Consider the following 22,233-nt stretch of genomic DNA (forward strand, 5'->3'; position numbering starts at 1 on the left):
GACCTTAAAGAAGAAAAAAAATTAGACCTTAAAGAAGAAAAAAATAGACCTTAAGAAAAAAATTAGATTTTAAAGAAGAAAAAAAGATTTTTTTTAAGTGGTATAAATTTTCACTGCAATATATTTAGCTACAATAGTCTACAATGATATCCTTTTAGACTAATCACCCCCTCCATGTTCTCCCAATTTCTTCAATCTATTTTCTTCTTGAATGGTTCTGTCAGAATTGAGGACAATTTAGAAACAGAATTCTTCTTTTTCAAGCAGCCTGGCTATTTTTGGCAAGAACGTAACAATATTCCGAGGGGCTAGATTCGGGTTGCACTCTCTCTCCGCGTGTGCATTAAAAGGGAAGTTTCAGGCAAATCACTGACGCATCTGCGGAGAATTCCGTGATGGACAGGAAAAGCATCATCTTCACCTGCATGTGTTCAGATGAACTTCAAAATCTAACTTATCCTCATCTTCTATATTTGTGGGTAAATAAATAAAATTGCTAATAACAAAGTAAATGCTTTGGATTGTCTTATAGTGTATAGCAAATCTTTTGTACTGATTTTATTCTGAAATGCAATATCTAGTGAAAATGATTTTGTGCAAACCAGCAGGGTACCTGGCGTTGTCCGGGAGACATGTATAACAAAATATAAGCATATATAAAGTGTGTAGCATCTCTCTTTACTTTTCTCTTAACTCCTCCCTCTCTCTTTCATCAAAAATTTCTTCTCCTCCAAGGACAGAACAGATATTACACTTTGATCCTAGCTGAAAGGTCAAGAAACTGTATTCTGTTCTAGGATAGTGGTAAGATATGACAAAGTTGGGAAAGTGGGATTTGAGAAGCAAGTGCCCCAGGGGAATACCTGCAAAAAATGCACAGGTAGCCCTATCAGCATTCCTCAGTAGAGGCGCCTCAGACAATTAGTAATAAATTAACTCTTTTCTCAAAAGATGAGAAAGCAAACCCTAGGAGGGTGGTCCGCCTACAACTGCACAGGATCATACAGACCATAAACATCAACTAGCAGTATTTTAGTTTAAGTTTCAGATCAAATGTCAAGGAAAAAACAAACAAACAAAACACTCTAAATGTCACTTACCTATGACTAATTTTGTTTATGTTCATCCCACAAAAAAAAAATGAATACTAAAAAACATGCTCATATTGTCTCAATGCTGAAAAACAACATATCAGCTTTGTAAGCGTTTCTTGTGTAGATTTTAACTTTGGAGCAGGAGCAGCCATACCTTATTTATCAATTGTATTAATACACTAAGAGTAACTGCAAAAGAAGTTACTGGATTTGAACCTGGATAAATCAATGTCATAGTATGCTGGTTCCTCTTCCTGTTCTGGTGAAGGACAGTTAAGGAAAGATCAATTTCACAAAAGGGTCCCAGTCTCATCTGTGTCCTAGACAGACAAATACCAGGTTGAGAAACTGGCATGGTCTATCCTTCTCTCAAAGGTAGATGGGACTCTCTTCAGCTGTGGTAGGCACCCCATCTAGTCATGGGGTCATGATAAAAAATACCCTTGATAGTCAAGTATTCAGCTACCAACAAGATTTGAATTACACTACAAACTCGTGTAGCAAGTTCATTCTCGGCTATGGCTGCACTGGATGGATGGACACAGACAAGATGATTTCAACAATGTTAGTTTTGGGAAAGTGTTGCCATCCTTCCATATACAACACCTGGTATTTCAAAATGGTTACTCGTCTGGTGTTGATTAAGCGAGAATCAGTGACAATGTGATCGTGCAGTATATGTAGTCAAACTTTTGTGTGTCTATACTCCTTGCCCCATCTATTATCCTAATAAACTAACAATATAAATCGCTTTTGGCTAATAGAAAAGTGTGCTATCTTCATCTTTCTGTTCATGACCAGTGTTGGAGAAATCCTTCTAGACTGAGGAAATTTTTTATTTTTATTCCATTCCAGAGTGCCTCTTTTGGAGTAACTAGATTTTTCCCACCTTAAAAACTGGCCTTGTATCTAACTCTACCCCGTGAGGAGTTAAGTAAATAGGAACAATGTAGATTGAACCACATTTCACCACCCCTGATATAGGAAATGAGACTAGCCAGCCAACTGTTAAGAAAATGGAAGATATTAACTCTTATGACTGCATGTCTACCTTGTAATACATATCAACAAGTAATGTTAGGCCTCTAAAAGCAAGATCGGTAAAATTATGACAATGGAATGTATAAAATTTTAGGGTGCAACTTTACTATAGTGTGTCGTCCAACCCAATCGTGTATTCTTTAACAAAAACATTTCAGGGAAAAACATTATTACGTACTTATGTGTCATGTCGAAATTAATATAAGTTGCAAAATTTATGAAATATCGTCCAGTAGAAGACATGCTAGAGCTAATTTTTGGAAAAAAAAAGCGTGTAGTATTATCAAGAATAAGCAAGATGGTTAACTTGAAAGCAGTTATCTTTCCTTGATTTCAATCCTCTAAAGGGTTAATTTACAGTGAAATTGCAACTTTGAAAAATTCTGTTTTTACTTATAATTATTTTTCTACTGGACCATTTTTTGTAATTTTTTAAACTTATACAAATTTCGCCATGACATGTGAGTACGCAATAATGTTTTTCTGTGAAATGCATTTTTTTGGAAAACATACTATAGTAAAGTTGCACCAACCAATTGAGAACATTAAAAAAATAAAACAATATCTATAGCGCAATGTCATTTTCCTTTTGTCTAAAAATTGAAATTTTATTTCCAAATTCTGAAATGCTGTCAAATATTTTTAGATATTTGAAATGGACGGATTTAAAAAATAAAAAAAATTGGAGGAATACCCCCCCCCCATTCATCCATCCACCCACCCACCCACCAAAAACATGGCGGACAATAAAAATTAAGACAAGGAATTGAATAGAATTGTCATTTCAGACGGAACGTTGAAAAAGCAAAAGCATGGATGAGGAAAGGTGACACAAGGGGTAAATGTTGCGTGAAATAATGCGCAGACACACACACGCAGAGAAAATTATTTTATATATATTATATATAATATATATATATATATATATATATAAGAGAGAGAGAGAGAGAAGAAAAGATATAGAAGAAAGTGAATGCATGTAAACTAATCAACAAATAGCTAGAGAGAGAGAGAAGAAAAGAAAAAAGAGGAAGTCAAACAAGAATGGATTGGCCGCCACCAACACCACCACTACTACTACTATTTCTGCCCCAACCTCCACCTTTTTAAAAAATCATTTTTATGTTATCGATATTTATTTCATAGTAATAAATTCAGTATATACTAGTGTTGGGACGATTCATCAGAATTGGAATCGGAATCGTAAAAATCGGAACATTTGGGGATATTGGAATTTGTATTGGAAATATTGGTGCCTATTTTCCGATGCCAAACCGATTCTTTTAATTGTCTTTTTTTATTTGATTTTGTTTCAAGTAAAATCTTCTATTTCTGGTAATATTGATAAATTAGTAAATCTTCATCTATATATACCCTCTCTATGGCTACTTGGAGGTGGCTAGACGACTTGTGTCCCGGCGAAGCTTTGCCACAGTGGAGGAACTACCGGACACTCCTACATCCTCTTACCGGCTGCAGATGTGGAGAGAGGTAGACCCTCAGTCTACAAATATAGCACTGCCAGAGCCCAGTGAAACTTTACCACCTGGCACACACCTGTCCCGTTCGGAGTGTGTCACTCTGAATAGGGCAAGGGCAAAAGTTGCAAAAACTGGCGACAACCTCCTCATGTGGGGTTACTCTACAAATGCTGAATGCCCCTGTGGTGCTCAAGTTCAGACCATCGAGCACATTTTAACATCTTGCCCACTAGGGCCCAACTGCACGGACGAAGACCTCAGTGTTCGTAATGAAACCGCATGCCGCTGGTTGAAGAGATGGAGCGACAGGATACGAATGAATCTATATATATAAAAGCAAAAATGTGTGTGTTTGTGTGTGTATTTTTTCTGTATGTCCGCAAAAAAACTTTTTTCCGGTTGCTTCCCAGCTTGCTCGCTCATTCTTATAACTTTTTATATGCTACCGAGATGATATCTAACACTTACGAGACATCATAAATTTCTTTTATTTTGGCCACTTTTATCTTACAATAAAATTCACGCTGTGAATTCGTTTTGCTGCTCCTGCTGCTATGGCATGATATTTGATCTAGAAAACCCATTTCATTTTTGAATGCTTATTATCAACTCTTTTTAACATCCCTGGCTTCATGGCGTAATGCTATGTTGTCAGACTATTAACTTCAAGGCTTCGGGTTCGAGCATACCTCTCTCCCAAAATTTTTTTCGCTGTTTTTTTTTTTGTTTTTGTTCGTTTTTATTTAAACAGGGTTATTACTTTTAGTTTCCATCTACCCCCCTCCCCGCGCGCCAACTGAAACAGGGTTATTTATGCCATTTTTCACATGCACTGTTTTTTATTTTTATTTTTCAGATTTTTAAAAGTTTTAACATCATTTGTTTTGCACCACATTGTTTTTTTTTTTCCATCACGTTCGCGTTTTCTTTTTTAGCTTTTGTTTTTCCGATTTTAAGAAATTTTAACATCGTTCGTTTGTATCACTTTCGTTTATTTTTTTTTTATAATATTTAAACAGGGTTATTACTTTGCTTATTCTTTTGTTTTGATTTATCCCCCCCCCCAACACACACTCACCTCTAAACACCCGGGCAACGCCAGGTACCTCCCGCTAGTCTATATACATAAAAGGCAAAATGTGTGTACACATTTTTTTATATGCCTGGCAAAGGCTTTTTTGAGGGGGGGGGGGGTACTATTTCTTAGAACTTTTTATATACTGTGTAGATTGTAATATGTATGATTTGCGAACGCGCATCGCGTTTAGATTTATTTACATCAAATTTTACAAAAGTTTGCTATTTCAGCTCCCCTTGTGTGTGTTGGGCTTTTTCGTATAAAAGCGAAACTAATCTGGAGCGAAGGTGTGGTTCTTGGTTTTCGTGCCGGAAACGTCCAGAAAGCAATCAGCTTTTGATCAATGTGGGGGAAACCCCTAATATCAAACAATTGATATTCAATTGGACACTCCCTTTTTATAGGGAACTGGTTCCCCCTCCATCTTGGGGAAACAAACAGCCAAAGTTGGGGGGAAAAAAATGCCTTACAACAAAAGTTAACTGCTGGATATGTTTGATATTAAATTTGTGCACCTATCAATTAAGTTTTAATTGTTAAATTAAAACACTTTTTTGTTACTCTGCCGTCGTGTGTGAGCAGGTAACATGTCAGGATTTTTTTTCACCTTCGCCTCAAGGTTCGATCCTACCTACCTACCTACCAAAACTCTTTGTTTTTCTTTTACCATACAGCGACGCTGGGCAGTTCGCCGGTTTTTTTTTTTTTCCGATTATTTAAAGACGTTTAACATCATTTTTTTTTTAATTTTGTTTTGATCCCCCCTCCCCCAACACACACACCTCTAAACACCTGGGCACCCTCGCTAGTTAATAATACAGGTAAAGCTAAAATCGATAGATCATCCTCCACAAATGTATTTTGACGTTTAGGAAAATATCTGCATATTTAACATGTGTTTTTATGAAAATCGGCGAAAATAACAATCTTATAGCTAAATAATTAGAGATTTATAAAGAATCGGAATTGGAATCGGTAATTGTGTCAGAATTGGGGAAAATATTGGAATTGTCCCATCACTAGTATATACTATCATCACCACATTTGGTTTTACATACTGGCATGTGTTTGACAGTTTTAAGAAATTGATTTCCCAACTAACCTAACTTTGGCCAGGCCTTGTGTTTTTTTGTCTTTTTTTGATCTCTTTCTCTCAAATTCATTTTCATCACTTACACCCATAGTTTCCTCGTAAATTGAACATGCTACTTTAATTTCCTATGTCTACTAACCCAAAAATGCATACATTCTTTCAATATGGTCATACTATCTGAGTCTTCTGTTCTGCGTGCATGTCCTTAATCTTTCTCTGAGTTCATCAGAACTGGGATTGTCTTTAAGACTCACATTAAACCTGGATCATTTCTCTCCCTGTGATACATGTTCTCAAGAATTAAAAGACATGACATAAGATGTTTTTTTTTTGCTATGATTAATTGGTTCTTGTCCAGAATTAAAGAAAAATCAGTATGATATACGTACCCATGATGAAATGAAAATATCATATTCTAAAAATCAGTGAAATTGATCAAGTAGTTTTAATTTGGAATAAGCCAATAAGATTTTATGAGTATTCGAGAAGTGACTGTCTTGTCTGCCAATTTGAAAAAGTTTTCAAGTATCAAACAATAATTCAAGTATCAAACAATAAGCTTTAATTGCGAAGGTGGTGGGTCTTGACAGACTATGGATACCCACACTGTAAAGGTGCTGGCAAGTGAAATTTTTGTGGCAACAGTTGCCTAATCTCCAATCAAACCTCTCTTGAGTCGAAATTGTTGAATACCAGTGGCAAGTGGAGGTTCAGGACGACTGGAAACAATGCCAAGATAAGCGGAAAGCACATACAGCACCTAGCCTTCCCAAATGGTCTCCCATCTAGTACTGGCCAGGCTCTAGTAATATAAGCAATATCAAGTTCTTAACCAATTTTTTGGTGTGTGAACTTTACTTTACATATAGCATCGTGAATCCAAGTTTGATAGATTTTTCCTAATGCCTCTTGTAAGTCAGCTCAATGTAGGTACAGAGCAAAAATAAAGTTAGAATTCAAATAACTCAGAACATCATGTCTGTCAGATGTAATAATTCATTTCACCAACTTCATAGGATCAAAACTAAATATTCAGCAATACAAGCCAAGGAAAATTTCTTAATGGTTTTTAGTTGCTCAAGTTTCAGTTCCACATCTGACAATCCTATATAAGGTAGGTGTTAGACCTGGTACAACTCAAATTAATAGACCAATTTAAATAAATTAGTCTAACAGAAGTAGGCTACAAAAAGTGCTCAATGTCATGATGACAGAGCTGAAAATAATAAGATTGATGGTTTTATGGTTTGCACTTTTACAAAATGCGCACCACAGTATATACACTCTGATGACCTTGATTTTTGTAGTCAAACAACAACTTGTTAAATCAACAAAGTTTTATTTATATTACAGTGATAATATGACAAGCGAGAGAGTTCGACAACAGCAGAAGTGTATTGGCTCTTCTCTTTTTTCTGTCTGACTGACTGTCTTTGTTTTGGCTTATACTTACATTATCCCACATTCCTTGATTGGAATCTAATTGCTTACTTATTTTGATCTTTGATTTGAAATATTTTTAGTCATTCCAATCCAGTTAAAATATTTTCTCTCGTTGTCTCATGATCTTGATTCTTTAATTGGAATGTAGGGCTGACGTCATTGCCAGTAATCTGATTTACATCATGTTTTGTCTAGCTCCAATATTTTCCGGCGTCGTTCATCACCTATGCAACAAAAGCACTAATCAAACCAAGGGAAATGATTTTTCAGGGGGGGGGGGTATTTGTTTTACAACATATTAATCTCACAGGTCATTTTGGGACCAAAACATTCCTTGCATATTTATATCAAATCATTTCTTTTTTCTCGTTAAAAATCATGTTTCATGAGGCAAGATGACTGCATGACATCGTAATGCATTTCATTATATTTTATACGAACTTACATCATACATTATATTCTTCCAGCTCGATTAAGAAAATTGTCATGTTAACACCATCGCATGATTCGCTACAGGTGTCGCCTACCAAATGAACTAATATAATGGAGCATTGACTATAAGCCAACACCCTGCAAAATATTAACAACAAACACTCGCCTAGCTACAACCACTGTCAACAATTTCTCCCACTTTCTATCTGAGCCTAAAACCAAACACAAATTCCACAAACAAAGCTCCTTTGCTAGAAATGCCCACTCGTGAAACTTTATACCATGTGACTGCTTTCCAGCTAACTAGAACATGGTTGTTTTCAAGTTCAAATTAAACAAGTTCTTGTCAAAATGTCCTCTTAAATAATCAAATTCTACACAACTTTTATCATTACCAATCATCATAAGTTTGTGAGACTACTGTAAAAAGCCAAAATCGAATTTTATTAACGATTTTTTTTTTGTTTATTATTAATTAAAATAAATATGAAAATATTAATACATATCGTTCTAATTTCTTAAGCCAAATTTGCTAGTTCATTTGATATATTTTGTAAATGTTTCATGTCAATCATTTGTAAGATTTTCTTTTCAGCATTGTTTATTCAAGAAATACCATTTTAATACCTTTGTTTATTCAAAGTTACTTGTCTCTTCATTTATAGGAACTTAAGAATACTTTTAAATTTATTAATTTATTCTGGTCCTTATTTGGCATTTAAAAACACCAGACTGAGCAAGAATTTGCAAGATGCATGGTGAGGTAGTGGGATAGGGTAATGGTTGTGAAACCAATGTAGCTAATAGTTTTTAATATTATTATGAGAATTACATTTTCTCAATGAGCATTTAAAATTATAGATAACATTAAAAAACTGATTCTTATCATCTCCAATTGAATGATTGCTTGGTCTGTTATAGAAATGACCTTGTTCTATGTGTAGGGCAGTGTTTCCTTCTATTTCTAGGACAGTGTTTCTTTCTATGTATACGGCAGCACTTCTCAACCCTTTTACCTTTGTAGAACCCTTCCAATAATAGCAATATCCCAAATAACACCTACATAAGAAAATGTTTTACAATCTTATTTATTTCTCTTTCATAATGCAAGCAATATTTTTCTTTTTATAACCGGTTTAGGAAAAAACACCTATTCCTCAAATTTATTGACAATTTTGAAAAAAATAAATAAATAAAATAATCCACATATTTTTCTGACAACGAATTCAAACACATAATAACTGAATTCTTTTTCCAGTTTATTCCCAATTCAGAAACAACTGAAATAATGTTTAAGAAAATTAGTTAAAAGAAAAAAAAAAATCTGAAAACTGCATTTGCACCTATGTGTAAAGATATATTAATCTAAGCTTATTTATCAGTATCTCTTGAAGGAACCCAGAGTTCCACGGAATCCTGGTTGGCAAACCCTGCTCTAGGGAATTGGTGGATAGAGTTTATAAGAAATCTTTTTATACTATAATAACATTTTTCTTTCAAATATGGACATGTTTATATGATGCAGAATACAGTAAGCAGTGTGATGGGCGGTGTGAGGGGTGTGTGGTTATCCTGTTTGAACTCTTTGAGTAGACTAAACTATAACCGAGTTTAATTGTGGATAGGCGGGAAGCTGAAAGGTGAAGAAAAATCGGAGAGTTGAGTGTAGTATAGGTATAGTGAGAAAGAGCAGGAGAAGGAAGAAGAGAAAGAGAAAATAGTTTTTTTTTTTTCTTTTTAGGATCATATACAAGATTGTTTTAGTTTGTGTTTTTTGGCTTTGTCACCTCTTACCTACTGGCACATGCACTGTATTTCGGTTCTCAACATTTGATGGGAAGGGTCGCGAAGGTGGTGGGTCGGAAGGTGTGCGATGATGACCCAGAAAGGAGGCATTGGGTTCTGACCAGTTCCTGGTGTGGCCAGACGGTGGTGGAATGGGGGCTGGTGGCTTCTTTTTAGGTGGTAGAGGTGGCAGACTCTGTCCACCTGGGGTGCTGTGGTTGTAGCTGTGGGCAGCAGAGCTCTGCAAAGACGTTCCATTTGTCTGTGCCGGCTGTCCTTCAGCCACACCAATTTGATTCAGGCCAGGTGTTAGCAAGGCTGATGAGGCAAAAACAAAGATATCAATAGATAAGGATAATATCCTCGGTCAAAGCTGTGTTTCAAAAGCCAAGGGAAATTGTGAGAGAGGAAAAAAAATGGTTTTCATTTTTTTTTTTTTTTTCAGAATTAAAATAAAGAAATTAAAAATAAAAAAATTTGAATAAAAAATTAAAAACATTTTTTTTTAAATGTATAAAAAATCTAAAACATTTTTTCAAATTCAGAAGAAAAAAATTTTTTTTTTTTTTTTACATAAAAATATTTAAAATAAAAAATATAAAATTTGTGGATTATTCTTATAGATTGAGATTAGTGAGAGAGAGAAAAAAAAACGGTTTTCATTTTATTTTTTTATTTCTTAAAAAAATAACTAAAAAATTTGAATAAAGGAGTAAAGACAATTTTTTTTTAATTTATAAAGAATTAAAATAATTTTTTAAATTTAGAAAAAAATTTACATTTGAAAAAAGACCTTTGGATTATTCCTAAAACATTTGTTTGGATTATCAATATATTTTTCCCCATCATAATTATAATCACAAAATACCAAAGTGTTCCTGTTTTATTAAGTAAAAAATAAAATTTTAATAAATAAAAAAAAAAATTCAAATAAGATAAAAACATTCTTTTTAATTCATAAAGAGTCAAAATAATTTTTCAAATTTAGAAAAAAAGAAAAAAAGTTTACATTAAAAAAAACAAAAAACATTTGGATTATTTTTATTGATCCAGATTAGTAAAAGATTATCAAAAGATTTTTCCCATCATACTTATAATCACATAATCCCAAAGTGTTCCTGTTTTATTAAGTAAAAATAAAAACCACCTAACACGTCTTCCAGGTTAAAAAATAAAAAAGAAAAGAAAAAGAAAAAAGGACAACTCATTTTTAATTAAAAACAAAAATAAACGAGTTCATATTTTTTTTTTAAATTGGGAGAAATAAAATACAATCAGCTGAAAATGAAAAAATACAAAAGGAAAAAAATTAATTGCTGTCTGGTTTTCATCACTCTAACATGGTTTACCATTCACCGAATAGCCCTCAAAGACAAAAATATAGCATTTTACTCTCAAAACCAATGAATCAATGATTTGTTTTTGTTTTTTAACAAAGGACATTTTTTGTTTCTTTTTTTATTTGTCTCTTATTTTTTATAATAAATTTCAACTTAAAAAAATATTTCAATGAAGAAAGCTTTTAAATGTAAATTTATTCATTAGAAATAAACGACAGAAAATTTCTCCACCATCAAAAGAAAAATAAACGTCATTTTGATAAAATGTATGGTGATGCATAATCGTAAAGATTGAATGTGTACTTGAAACATCTACAAAGTGAATCATTAGTAAAATCATGTGTAATCAATAGTCAGTATTTGCTTTAACTTAAATAACCATGAAAATATTAAACCCATTTGAAAGCAATATGTGCTAAGCTTTAAAAAAAAATTGTAAGGTTATTACAGCAATGTGCATCCATAGATTCTACAAGTGGTGAAGTTAAAATTAGGCTGAAGTTGAATGAAATGTATATGGTTATAGTCAGCTAATGTACTTCCTAACTTCCGGTGTGTCTGCTTCTAGAAGCAGTGACAAGACAAATCAGTTATCACGCCTATATCTCCCCTGTACATGTACTCTTATTTATTTATTTTTTTTTTTATGTTTTTCTGATTGTTCTTTTTAGTCGCATGTAAGCGACTCTATAAGTCGGTCCATCTGTTGGTCTGACCGTAACACTTTTGTGCTTGGCCTTTTTGGTTAAGATCAAAGGTCTGTTGTTAATAGATGCTATTCTTAGCTTTTTAAGCTTTTCTTGGCCTTTTGGCCAAGATCAAAATTTTCTAATGAAATTGAATTTTATTTTTTCACACATGCACACACACACACACACAAAATTAAAAAAAAAAAAAAAAATGCATACACAAACACACAGACAACTGTTTATAAATTGTAAATATGTTTTTGACTCTTAAACGCTGGGGATTTATTAATTAGATTAAGATCCATAGAGTGAATGAGGTATTTTGGTAAATGTTGCCAGTCAAGAGTAAAACTCCAAAGTCTACATTTATTACTTTTAATCACTTTAGTCACAAAGACCCTGAACCCTTCCCCTCCCCAATCTCTTGTAGGGCCTTGTGCCTAATTTTGTTGTTTAAAAATCTTTTGTTTTTTACTTAATTGTATTCTCAAAATTTTAAAAGCAATAAAATATATAAACAAGATCAAAGTGTAGCATCTGTTCTTACTACATGCTGTACTTATGTTTGTAACTTTGTGATATAAAGTGGGGGATCACTTTTCTGTATTAATTTAATTTTCCAAATCTATCTTGCTGAACTTGAGAATCTTTCTTGACCTCTGAAATTTGCACAGAATGTTAAAAGAAGCCTTTTGTTTAATCTACTAAGATAGTATGCTCATGTTCCATCAGCCATGACGGGGTAAAGTCCTAAGTAATTTGCAATACTATTTTCGAGTGTCGCTTATAGGCGTAGTGGTTAAAGTACTTGGTAAATTCAGTTGTAAGTTATACTCTTTTGAAGGTTTAATCCTCAATGCGGAAAAATACAATCATGAATTACTTAGAACTTCGACTCAGTTATGGCTGATGGAACGAGAACATGCTAACATGGACCCGTAGATTAAATAAACAGTTCTATTCAAAATTCCGTGCAGATTCATAAGTACAACAAGATACGACCAAAGGTCAAAGGTTAGATTGAGCAAAATGTTGCGGAAATAACAAACAAGACGAGAACAGTAATCAAAATAATCCAAAGAATTTGTATTCATAAATTTTTATATATCTGTTAAGAAATTATTCTTGTAGTAATAAAAATAATTAGTCTCTTTATTTCTACAATTATCCTTATGGATAATGTAGATGTAAAGAGTCCTATTATTTTGCTATCTAATTTACATAATATTTACAGTGTGTACAGACACACCATGTAAATTAGATGAAAAAAAAAGAGAGTCACTATTTCTCTAAATGCTTACAGCAACATGAAATCAATTGATTGAATCAAGGCACAATGGAAGAGGGTGAAAGAAGTAGATATACAGTTATTTGTTCAGTTAATAACAAGTTGAAATAAAAATATAAAGGAAAAAGACCCCAGGGAAACAGCTATTGATTAATTTAGCTTTAATATATAAAAGGAACGGTTTCTACCAAACTCCTCTGTTAATTTTTGGTCCACAAACTTGAAACTTTATACATAGAGGATTTGAATCTGTGGAACAAATTTGTTTTGGTCTTTAACTGGTAAAAATAGCTGCTAAGAGGTGAAAATTGAAAAAAAAAATGGAACTTAGCTGGCATAAGTCGACTTTAAGTGCTCTTCTATGCATGCATAAAGATACACTTTAACGTTTTATTATCCATGTCTCAACTCAAACGGTAATGACTAAGGCTGTGGTGCTAAATGTTTTGGTTTCAATTCTAGCTGATGTTATCCAAGTTGTATTTTTTTTTTTTTACTTTGGAAATCACTACTATATATTGGGTACAATATTATAATCAATAAAGAATTGATTATAATAATACAAAATTTGCATAAATTAAAATATCATTTAAGCATATTTTATGACCAGGCAATGCCGGGTGGCAACTACTATATATTGAGTACAATATAATAATCAATAGAGTATTGGCTCTATAATAATAAATACGAAATCTGCATAAATTAAAATATCATATTTAAACATATTTTACTTCTGAGCAACGACCAATGGTCTGCTAGTATATATACAACTCCTAGTACAGATTGTAAAATTGAAAGGTGGAATGCAATAAAGTTTCTCCTTGGAAAGGTTTCTATTTGTTTTGTTGATGTATATGAGTACTGATGATCGCCTAAGAAAAATAGGTACATATGTGGTGAACATTATATATCTTAGTATGGACCCAAACAATTGTTTGCTTTAATGAATAATAAATTATGATTTTTTAATGAATTCGTAATGCGTTTTGTTCTCTGTATTTAAAGCAGTTAACATAATAAAATTTAAGATTTGTTGTTGTTATTGTCGTTTTTAACTACATTAACAACTTCGAAAGTTATTTGTTTTGCTACTTTAGCATTTTTAAAGAGCTATACACTCTCTCTTTATATATATACATATATATATATATATATATATATATATATATATAAAAAGAGCTATACACTCTCTCTTTATATATATAAGTAGCCCCTTATTTTTTTATTGGATATATTTTTATTTATCATTTTTATTATTGAATATTATTACGTGCATAAAAGGTATATATAACAAATAATATGGTGGCTTATTTATTTTATATCCTCTTTCTTAATTCCAGTGAATGTATCTATTTCATTGCTGAACTTTTGGATGTATATTTTGTTTTGATTTACAGTATATCAGCCCTTTTCGGATTATTTAATGCTGAATTCAGTAATTTTGGAAAACGTTTTTTTTTTTTTTTGCAAGTTCTTTATATCTTCAAATATTATTATTTAGCGTGTTTGGTTTGATTGTTTTGTAGAAGAAATTGCACACGGATTTTGCCATTGGATTCTATTGGATTCATGTACTTCATTGCTCAACTTCTCTCTTCCATTTTTGAAAAAAAAAAAAGATTTTCCTTAAATAGATGACAAAAAACGTTTTTGCTTAAAAATTTTGATTTTTTAAATCTATGCTAATATTTAAAAAAAATTTTTTTTTTTGACAAGAAGATGTATCTTTCGATTGTCATGCATTAAGGAAAAATTATTTTTGTTTAAACATACATTTTTATTTTCATCATTTCAATGTCTTAATAGAAATAAATAAAAAATTAAATGGTATTACTTTAATCAATAACATATGTACACATTATTTTGTACATTCGTTACTCTGGTGTAAAAGCTATTTATATTTGAAAAGAAAAAAAAAAGAATTTAGATTTTCAAATCAAACAGGTTATCTACAAGATGCCGTGATGATGACTTAGATAAATTGAAGTCTTGAGTCATAATAAATCAACATATGATGAACTTTCCTTTATTCAATCTCTTTAGAATTTAGAAAAATTGTTAAATTCCTCCTATATTAAAAAACAAAAATAAGAAAATTTTTTATCATGTACGTAGCCGTGATGAAACAAAAATATCATATTTTAAAAACCCCATACTTTGATCACAGTTTTATTTTTATATAAGAAAATCAATTTTTATGAGTGTCGAAGAGTGGCCTTCTTGTCTGCCATTTTCAAAACAATCTAAAAAATTAAAGAGCGATAACTCAATTCAAACTTGCAAGATTTATATTGTAATGCCTACGAATTCATATTAATCGTTTAAAATGATTTTCTTTAGAAACTAAAACCACTTAATTAATCCATGTGATTTTTGGAATATATTTTTTAACTTATTTATTTATTTATTTAACGTATATCATAGTTTTTTTTTGTTTTTTTTTTTTTCTTAATATAGGAGGAATTCTGATTCAAGGACTAAATCATTAGATCTCTGGATTTTTCTAGAGATTTAACAATTTTGAAAATAAAGAAGAAAAAAAAGAAAAAAAAGGAAAAAAAGAAGAAAAGAAAAAAGAAAAGAAAAAGACTACTATTGCAATTTTTTCTTTTAAACAATTGTTTTTTTAATATATATTTTTTTTCTTTTGGGATGTTTATTTAAATTAAAATGAATTAAACTTTCAGAAATTTACATTATCTGCCTGTTTTCTTAAATTTAATTGTTTAATATAAAATTATTTTGAAATAGCAGAAGGAGCGGATCAATTTACAAATTCCAATAGGATATTAAATAAAATTACAAGTTTGAAATTCATGCGATTCCAAATTTAAAGCAAGCTACAACTCTTACGGAAAAAGGATTGAAAAATGATCACTCATAATTTTCTTTTTCATCCACAAATCAAATCAAATATTATCAAAATTAATTATATATAAATAGTATGGATAAATAAGTATATATGCATAATTATTACTAAACGGAAGCAAAAAGCATTAGGTTTTAAGCTAAGCATATTTAGGACATGCAGCAGCAAAGATGGTGGCATTCGTTAGATTTATTTATTATTATTTATTAGAATCTTTTGAGATGAGTAATTTGCATATCTATTTATTTATCTAATTTATTTAATTTGTATATTTATTTATTTATACAGTGGTTGGAGGTGTTGAATCTCTACGGTTCCAGGTGAGCATTGTCTGAAGATAGTGGTTTCAATCCTGCCTAAGCAGGCCAGAGGATTAGTTGGCCGTTATTTGTATCCCCAGTAATTACTGTTTTCCATAGTTGTTGTTGTTGTTGTCTAATCACGTTTTGGCCAACTAATCCTCTGGCCTGCTTCAAACTATGCTCACCTGAAACTGTAGCGAAGTGAATAGAGGCGTTGAATCTCTATGGTTCCAGGTGAGCATTGTCTGAAGATAGTGGTTTCAATCCTACTCAAAGCAGGCCAGAGGATGAGTTGGCCAAAACGTGGTGAGCCAACAACAACAACTATGGAAGGCAGTAATTACTGAGGATACAGTTAAGAGACTCAGGATTCCTATCCTGTTGCGGTTAACAATCACCTGAAGAAGAGAAATAGCTGGCCGAAACATAGTGAAACAACAACTATAAAGATAAGAATAACAGTCCACAGATAAATAAATAAATATGAATTTTGTTTGCTTTCATCAATAAACTTCCCTTTTTTAACTAATCTTATTATTTAATGCCACTTTTCCCTCATTCAAGGGTCAGATATTTGCAGACGTTTTTTGATATTACGTAAGCTAGCTCTCCAGTTTTCACAGTTCAGTGGATCAACTGTCTCCAAATTCCACAATGTGCAGTCTTGTCTAATCACCTGCTTCTAAGTTTTCCTTGGTCGCCCAACCTTCCTGCAATTTAAGACATCCATGTTTCGGAAACATTAAATCATAAGATCATGTGTTCCAAGAGTTTAAGAAGATGTCTGTAAGTTAATAAATCTACTAATAAGCAGGTTGAAACTGATCTATGAATTGGCCTTCAAATCAACAGGATTGCATGGATACAAGATGGTACAAATACATATGGTCGACCTGATGATCCTAAATCCGGATCAAACGGCGGAAGTTATCTCAACTTTCCCTGTCCCTATCATAAAAGGACCCACCTTTGACTGGCATATAATTTGAAAATTAAGGAAATGTCAAAGTCAAAGATTACTAGCGAGGATCGAATTCACAACCTACGAGAAACAGAATGACTGGTTATTGCACTGTGGTAAGAAAATTAACCTTAATAAAAAACAAAAAACTACAAAACAAAAAACAAAACTAGTGAATTATCTGTATTCTCATTGGTTAAAAAGAATTAACTGAGATTATTTAATGTTTGAATTCTGCTGACTTAAGTCAAAAGAGAAGTGATAGAAAACGTTGCGTGATTTTTGAGCCACCTTATTTTTAACTAAGACAATAATAAGTCGATTATTATTTTCATATTAATCCATCTACGGCAACACATCAAAGGCTGTAAATGACAAAGTTCTCTCTGATTCTCTCTCCTCTGATCTCGAGTGCATGGTTCAGTGGGGGAGACGTGGCTGGTTACCTTTAATGCATCTAAAACCAAACTCCTATCTTTACATCATCAACGCTCTGATCCCCATCTGGCATCAATTGAAATGGATGGATCTCGTCTAGGAGAAGCTCCATGTTTTGACAAGCTTCTGGGTTTGTCCTTTACTCCTGATCTGAAATGGAACATGTACATCAAGTCTGTTGCCAAGGTCGCTGGAAAGATGGTGGGATCCTTCTACCGCCCCAGAAGATATCTCACTACTGATGCAATTCTCTATCTATATAAAAGCAAAGTACGTCCAAGGATGGAATACTGCTGCCATATCTGGGCAGGAGCTGCTAAAACCAGCCTATCCTACCTTGACAGAGTACAAAATAGACTTTGTGGCTTGGTAGGGGATGCCCTTTTCTCTACCCTGCAACCTCTCTCCCACAGAAGAGACGTTGCGAGCCTATCCTTGTTTTATTGTTATTTCCATGGCAGGTGCTCATCTGAGCTCGAATCCCTGGTCCCCCCCTCGCCAATCCTACACGAAAAACACCCGTCTAGCTGAATCCACTGTGAAATATTTCCCCCACTCTTTATCTGTGCCTAAATCAAAACGTAGATTCCATGAACAAAGCTTCTTTCTTAGAACTGCACGCCTGTGGAACTCTGTTCCGTCTGCCTGCTTCCCACCTGACTACAACTTGGATGTCTTTAAGTCCAACGTTAACAAATTCCTAATGAACCGCCCTCTTAAGTAAACACTTCATTAAATCTCCACACTAACGTACTGTACTTGCAATGACCCTTATCCCTGAGTGGCTTCCGGGCCTTGATAAGTGGTGATCACCGTGTAAAAAAAAAAGAAAAAAAAAAAAGGTAAATTGGGCTTTGATAATTTCGTTGCAGTCATTAGAGTGCAAACATTTTTTTTTAATAAATCAGTTGATTTACTCAGAAACAATAAGGCTAAAATGAGCATTTTTTTTTTTTTTAAATTTTGTTCTAACTGGGAATGGAGCATCCTACCGGATACCAGAAATTCACCCGATATTTCATACATTCCGAGCAAGAGATCTTTTTAAGATTGTAGCCGTCCATTAAGTGCAATTGTTTGTAAGTCTCTTGCACTTGATTCACCGGGTATATTTGCTAGGTAACTTTTGAAATTCTTTTTCATGAGTTCGGTTGCTCCTATAATTACTGGATTCCAGTTTCTTTTCATGTCATACATAAGACCTTGGAATTTCGTTATCTTTTCTCTCTCTAAGCTCTGTTTAACCAAGCATCACTGAGGACAATGACTTCTACTAAGGTCGCTTCTTTCTTCTTCTCGTCTTGTGTATGCATATGCAGTGCATGCACTCATTTCAATGAAAATATTATATCTGCGCTCTCACCTCATTAAAACCAGACATTGCAAATCACAGATTAGACAACAGATGTTCGTCCATTGGAATGACAATGACCATCTGATCATCCTGAAGGGATGATAGATGACAGGCTTAATTCCGAAGCAAGCATTGCGCAATCCTTAATCACTCTTTGCCCGAGTCTACATTGCTTGATTTCAGTGACAAGGAGAAGTCTAAGATGACAGGAAACAATGCAGAAATAAGCGGAGAGCACATACAGCATCTGGTATTCCCAAATGGTCACCCATTTTAGTACTGACCAGGCTTAGTGATGCTTAACTTTGGCGATCAAACAGGAACCAGTGCACCAACATGATTATGCCATATTTTACTATTAAAATATAAAGCCATTGGTCACAGAGTCAGGACACAGCAGACAGCCAAGAAAAAGTGCTTGTGTGTGTGTTTAACTGTTAATCAGTCATTTAACATATTATCTGATTCTCGCACTGTCTGCCAAGTTCCAGAACACTTCAGTGTTGCATTCTCATGCTTGTTTTACGAGTATTTCCATGGAAATTACTGCACTTGTACTCCCCTCCCCCATCAACATAAATAGCCCGCATCAACATGATTGGCAACAAAGTTCCACTCTTTCCCTATATGAGTTCTGGAACTTGCTTTACATGTCGGAAGATGTTCTACTCTGATAGCTTCTTTCCTCTTGTCTTCAGAATTTTTCTTTATACTTTTTCAACTGTACCAACATACAAAAATTTAAATGTAATGTGAACAAACATTTTGCTGGCCAGGTTGTCTCCTAATAAATCTAGGTCCAATCACAGTAGCTCCTTAAATTTCAGTGGAAATCTGCTTTGTTTGAGGTGAACGAAAGTTTAAAAAACAATTTTTTTTTAAGTGTTACACATTGGCCAGACAAGCATTTTCATTTTTTTTTTCTTTAATACTAATGGGTCATCACTTATCAAAGCCAAAAGCCATTCAAAGATGAGAGTTGTTGAGATTGTCAATCAGATGCTGAATTGTATACTACAATAAGATTGAAAATGATAGATAGAAATGATAAAATTTGATTTCAATAGTTCAGTAAATATTTGTTGATATTGGACTAGAGGGCAACACTGTTGAAATCTCTAGAGAAGCAGTCCTACAGCAATATGTTCCACAGAAAGAAGATTCTTGGAAAGAAACTGTGCATGGAAACTATTTGCACAGAAGAAAAGATAAATGTTTTACATAGATGTTAATCATCTTATTTCATTGATCAACAATTTTTAATTCCTGTGACTTCTCCAACATTTCTAAAAACGACAACTGACAGGTACTTCACATTGCCCACAACAGATGACCAGTTTCACATGAGGTATTTCAATCGCCAAAGCCAGGATACTCACCAGGTAACATGAAACTATTATATCTAATACAAAGTATGGAGGGGGTGGGATAAATGAACGAAAGAGAAAAAAATTGTTGGTTGTTGATATTTTAACAAAAAAAAAAAAAAAAAATATTAGCAGCAGCAGCATGAACATTGTCAACCTTGTGGATGCTTCAAAGCCAAAATAAATAAATAAATGCATTTCATACTCTGCAAGAAGCCATGAAAATATCGAACAATTATTTTTTTTAATTAAGAACAAAATAAAAAAGATGCAAAAGATATAAAAGCAACAAAGTAAAAATCAATTGATATCCCTCCGTTACATTCTCCAGACAAAGTTTGAGATTGATCAGTCATTTGTAATGTTATTAAAAAAAATTAGTTGCAAATTACCAGCTGTAGTTATCGATGATGCCATCAGCTTTTACTGCTAACAGTAACAATAATAACGCCACTACTAACATCATCAGTACTAATAATACCACCACCCCTAATAACGCTACTACTAAAGACACTATTATTTGTACTACGATTCATGCATGGGTCAGCCAAAAAATTGGAGAAATTCCATATGTGTGCTCTACATTCTATCCTTGGAGTCCATTGGCAGGATCACATTACTAATTTTGAGGTCCTGGACCAAGCCAAATCATTGAACAGAATGCCTGCTTATCAGGGTCCAACTGTGGTGGGTAGGTCATGTCATCCACATGGAAGAATACCATATACCAAGACGGTGTGTTACACAGAAAACTTCAGAAAGGAAAAAGAAAGCATGGTTGCCCCTGCTCCCCAAATTCAAGACCAATCTACAGTGGCACGAACTTGGTCCAAAGGAATTGGAGAACTGTGCCAGTGATCAATCAAACTGGTGAGCCACCATCCACAAAGCTACTGTCACCTTTGAGGATGCTTGTCACTGCCACAAGAGATCAGCATCACAGAGCATCAACAGTAGTGATACAAGCTTTTGGTGCCCCTAATGTTCCAGATCTTGCACCTTCATCCTAGGACTGTGCAGCCACCTCTGAAAACAGATGAGTTGCCAAAACAAAACATCATCTTCAAACACGGCAGATTGCAAATACTATTATAACGAATGATAATAATAATACTATTGATGATGATGACGACACTTCTAATAAAGTAAAAACTAAACTTTTTATTTTGTGAATGGTAGCAAACAAAACACATCGAATTACGACTTATGAGATTGCTTTAAAAATAAGACAAACTTTGGATATTTATCATGTTTTTGGTTACAATGAACAGTTGTGAATGGAAATATCTGCATCAAACATGATTTGAAAATTTATTTCAGGGACCATATAAATTTCTGTTGGATTTTTGAACCGAACCATTTATTTATCTATGGGGGGTAGCATGCTCTTGTTCCATCAACCATGACTGATTAGAAATCTTGAGTAATTTGCAATTGTATTCTCAGTATTGCTTGCACTGAGGACTGCATCTTCACCTTCCAGAAGAGCGTCACTTACAAGTGAATTTTCACCCGCAAGTTCACAAGAAGGTCAAAGGTTATATCGGCCAAAACATGCAAATAACATTCAAGATGAGAATGAAAAATAATTATATGAGATTTAAGTTTACGATTAAAATTTGCTCCAAACTCACATTTTTACTCATTTTCTTTGTTCTCCTTTAATTTGTTATTCATATCTAGTGCTTTTCCGTTCCAAAAGTCTCAAACTTTAATTGGGTTTTAGTAGACTAATTTCAAGTAATACTGTGTGATTTGTATAGGTCAATTTAGAAAACGTTATTTAAATAATGACATGAAAGCTGAATAAACAAAGAAGGCATTTAGTGCTAAGATTATAAACATAAGCTTGCAAAATAACTAGCGCATATTTGACTAAAGAAAGCAGAAGTTTAAGCAAAAACAAGAAAAGCAATTGCACAAAAAAAAGCTTTTATTTGAATTTTCAAATTTTTATGTTTACTAGTCTAATGACAAAAGTAATTAATATAAACTTACTAGTATTTCAATATTTACTCATTTTAATTGGTGTAATTAATATAAACTTACTAGTATTTCAATATTTACTCATTTTAATTGGTGTAATTAATATAAACTTACTAGTATTTCAATATTTACTCATTTTAATTGGTGTAATTAATATAAACTTACTAGTATTTCAATATTTACTCATTTTAA

At 33.0% G+C, this 22,233-nt stretch overlaps 1 protein-coding gene across 32 annotated transcripts in view; it reads right to left on the bottom strand.

Annotated features, from left to right (window-relative positions):
* LOC145294002 (arf-GAP with SH3 domain, ANK repeat and PH domain-containing protein 2-like) overlaps positions 1 to 22,233 on the bottom strand; it is a 547,728-nt gene that overhangs the window by 79,972 nt on the left and 445,523 nt on the right. For 23 of the 32 annotated variants that reach the window (XM_080140949.1, XM_080140946.1, XM_080140939.1 and 20 more), the window contains one exon: positions 9,457 to 9,765. The exons of the other annotated variants lie outside the window; for them this stretch is intronic. In XM_080140949.1, coding sequence (XP_079997075.1) covers positions 9,457 to 9,765 — 309 coding nt within the window. The remainder of the gene's footprint in view (positions 1 to 9,456; positions 9,766 to 22,233) is intronic. 32 annotated transcript variants of the gene reach the window in all.

This window comes from Euprymna scolopes, chromosome 15 (genome assembly GCF_053919585.1).
Source record: "Euprymna scolopes isolate OS-2025 chromosome 15, ASM5391958v1, whole genome shotgun sequence".
Lineage (NCBI taxonomy): Eukaryota > Metazoa > Mollusca > Cephalopoda > Sepiida > Sepiolidae > Euprymna > Euprymna scolopes.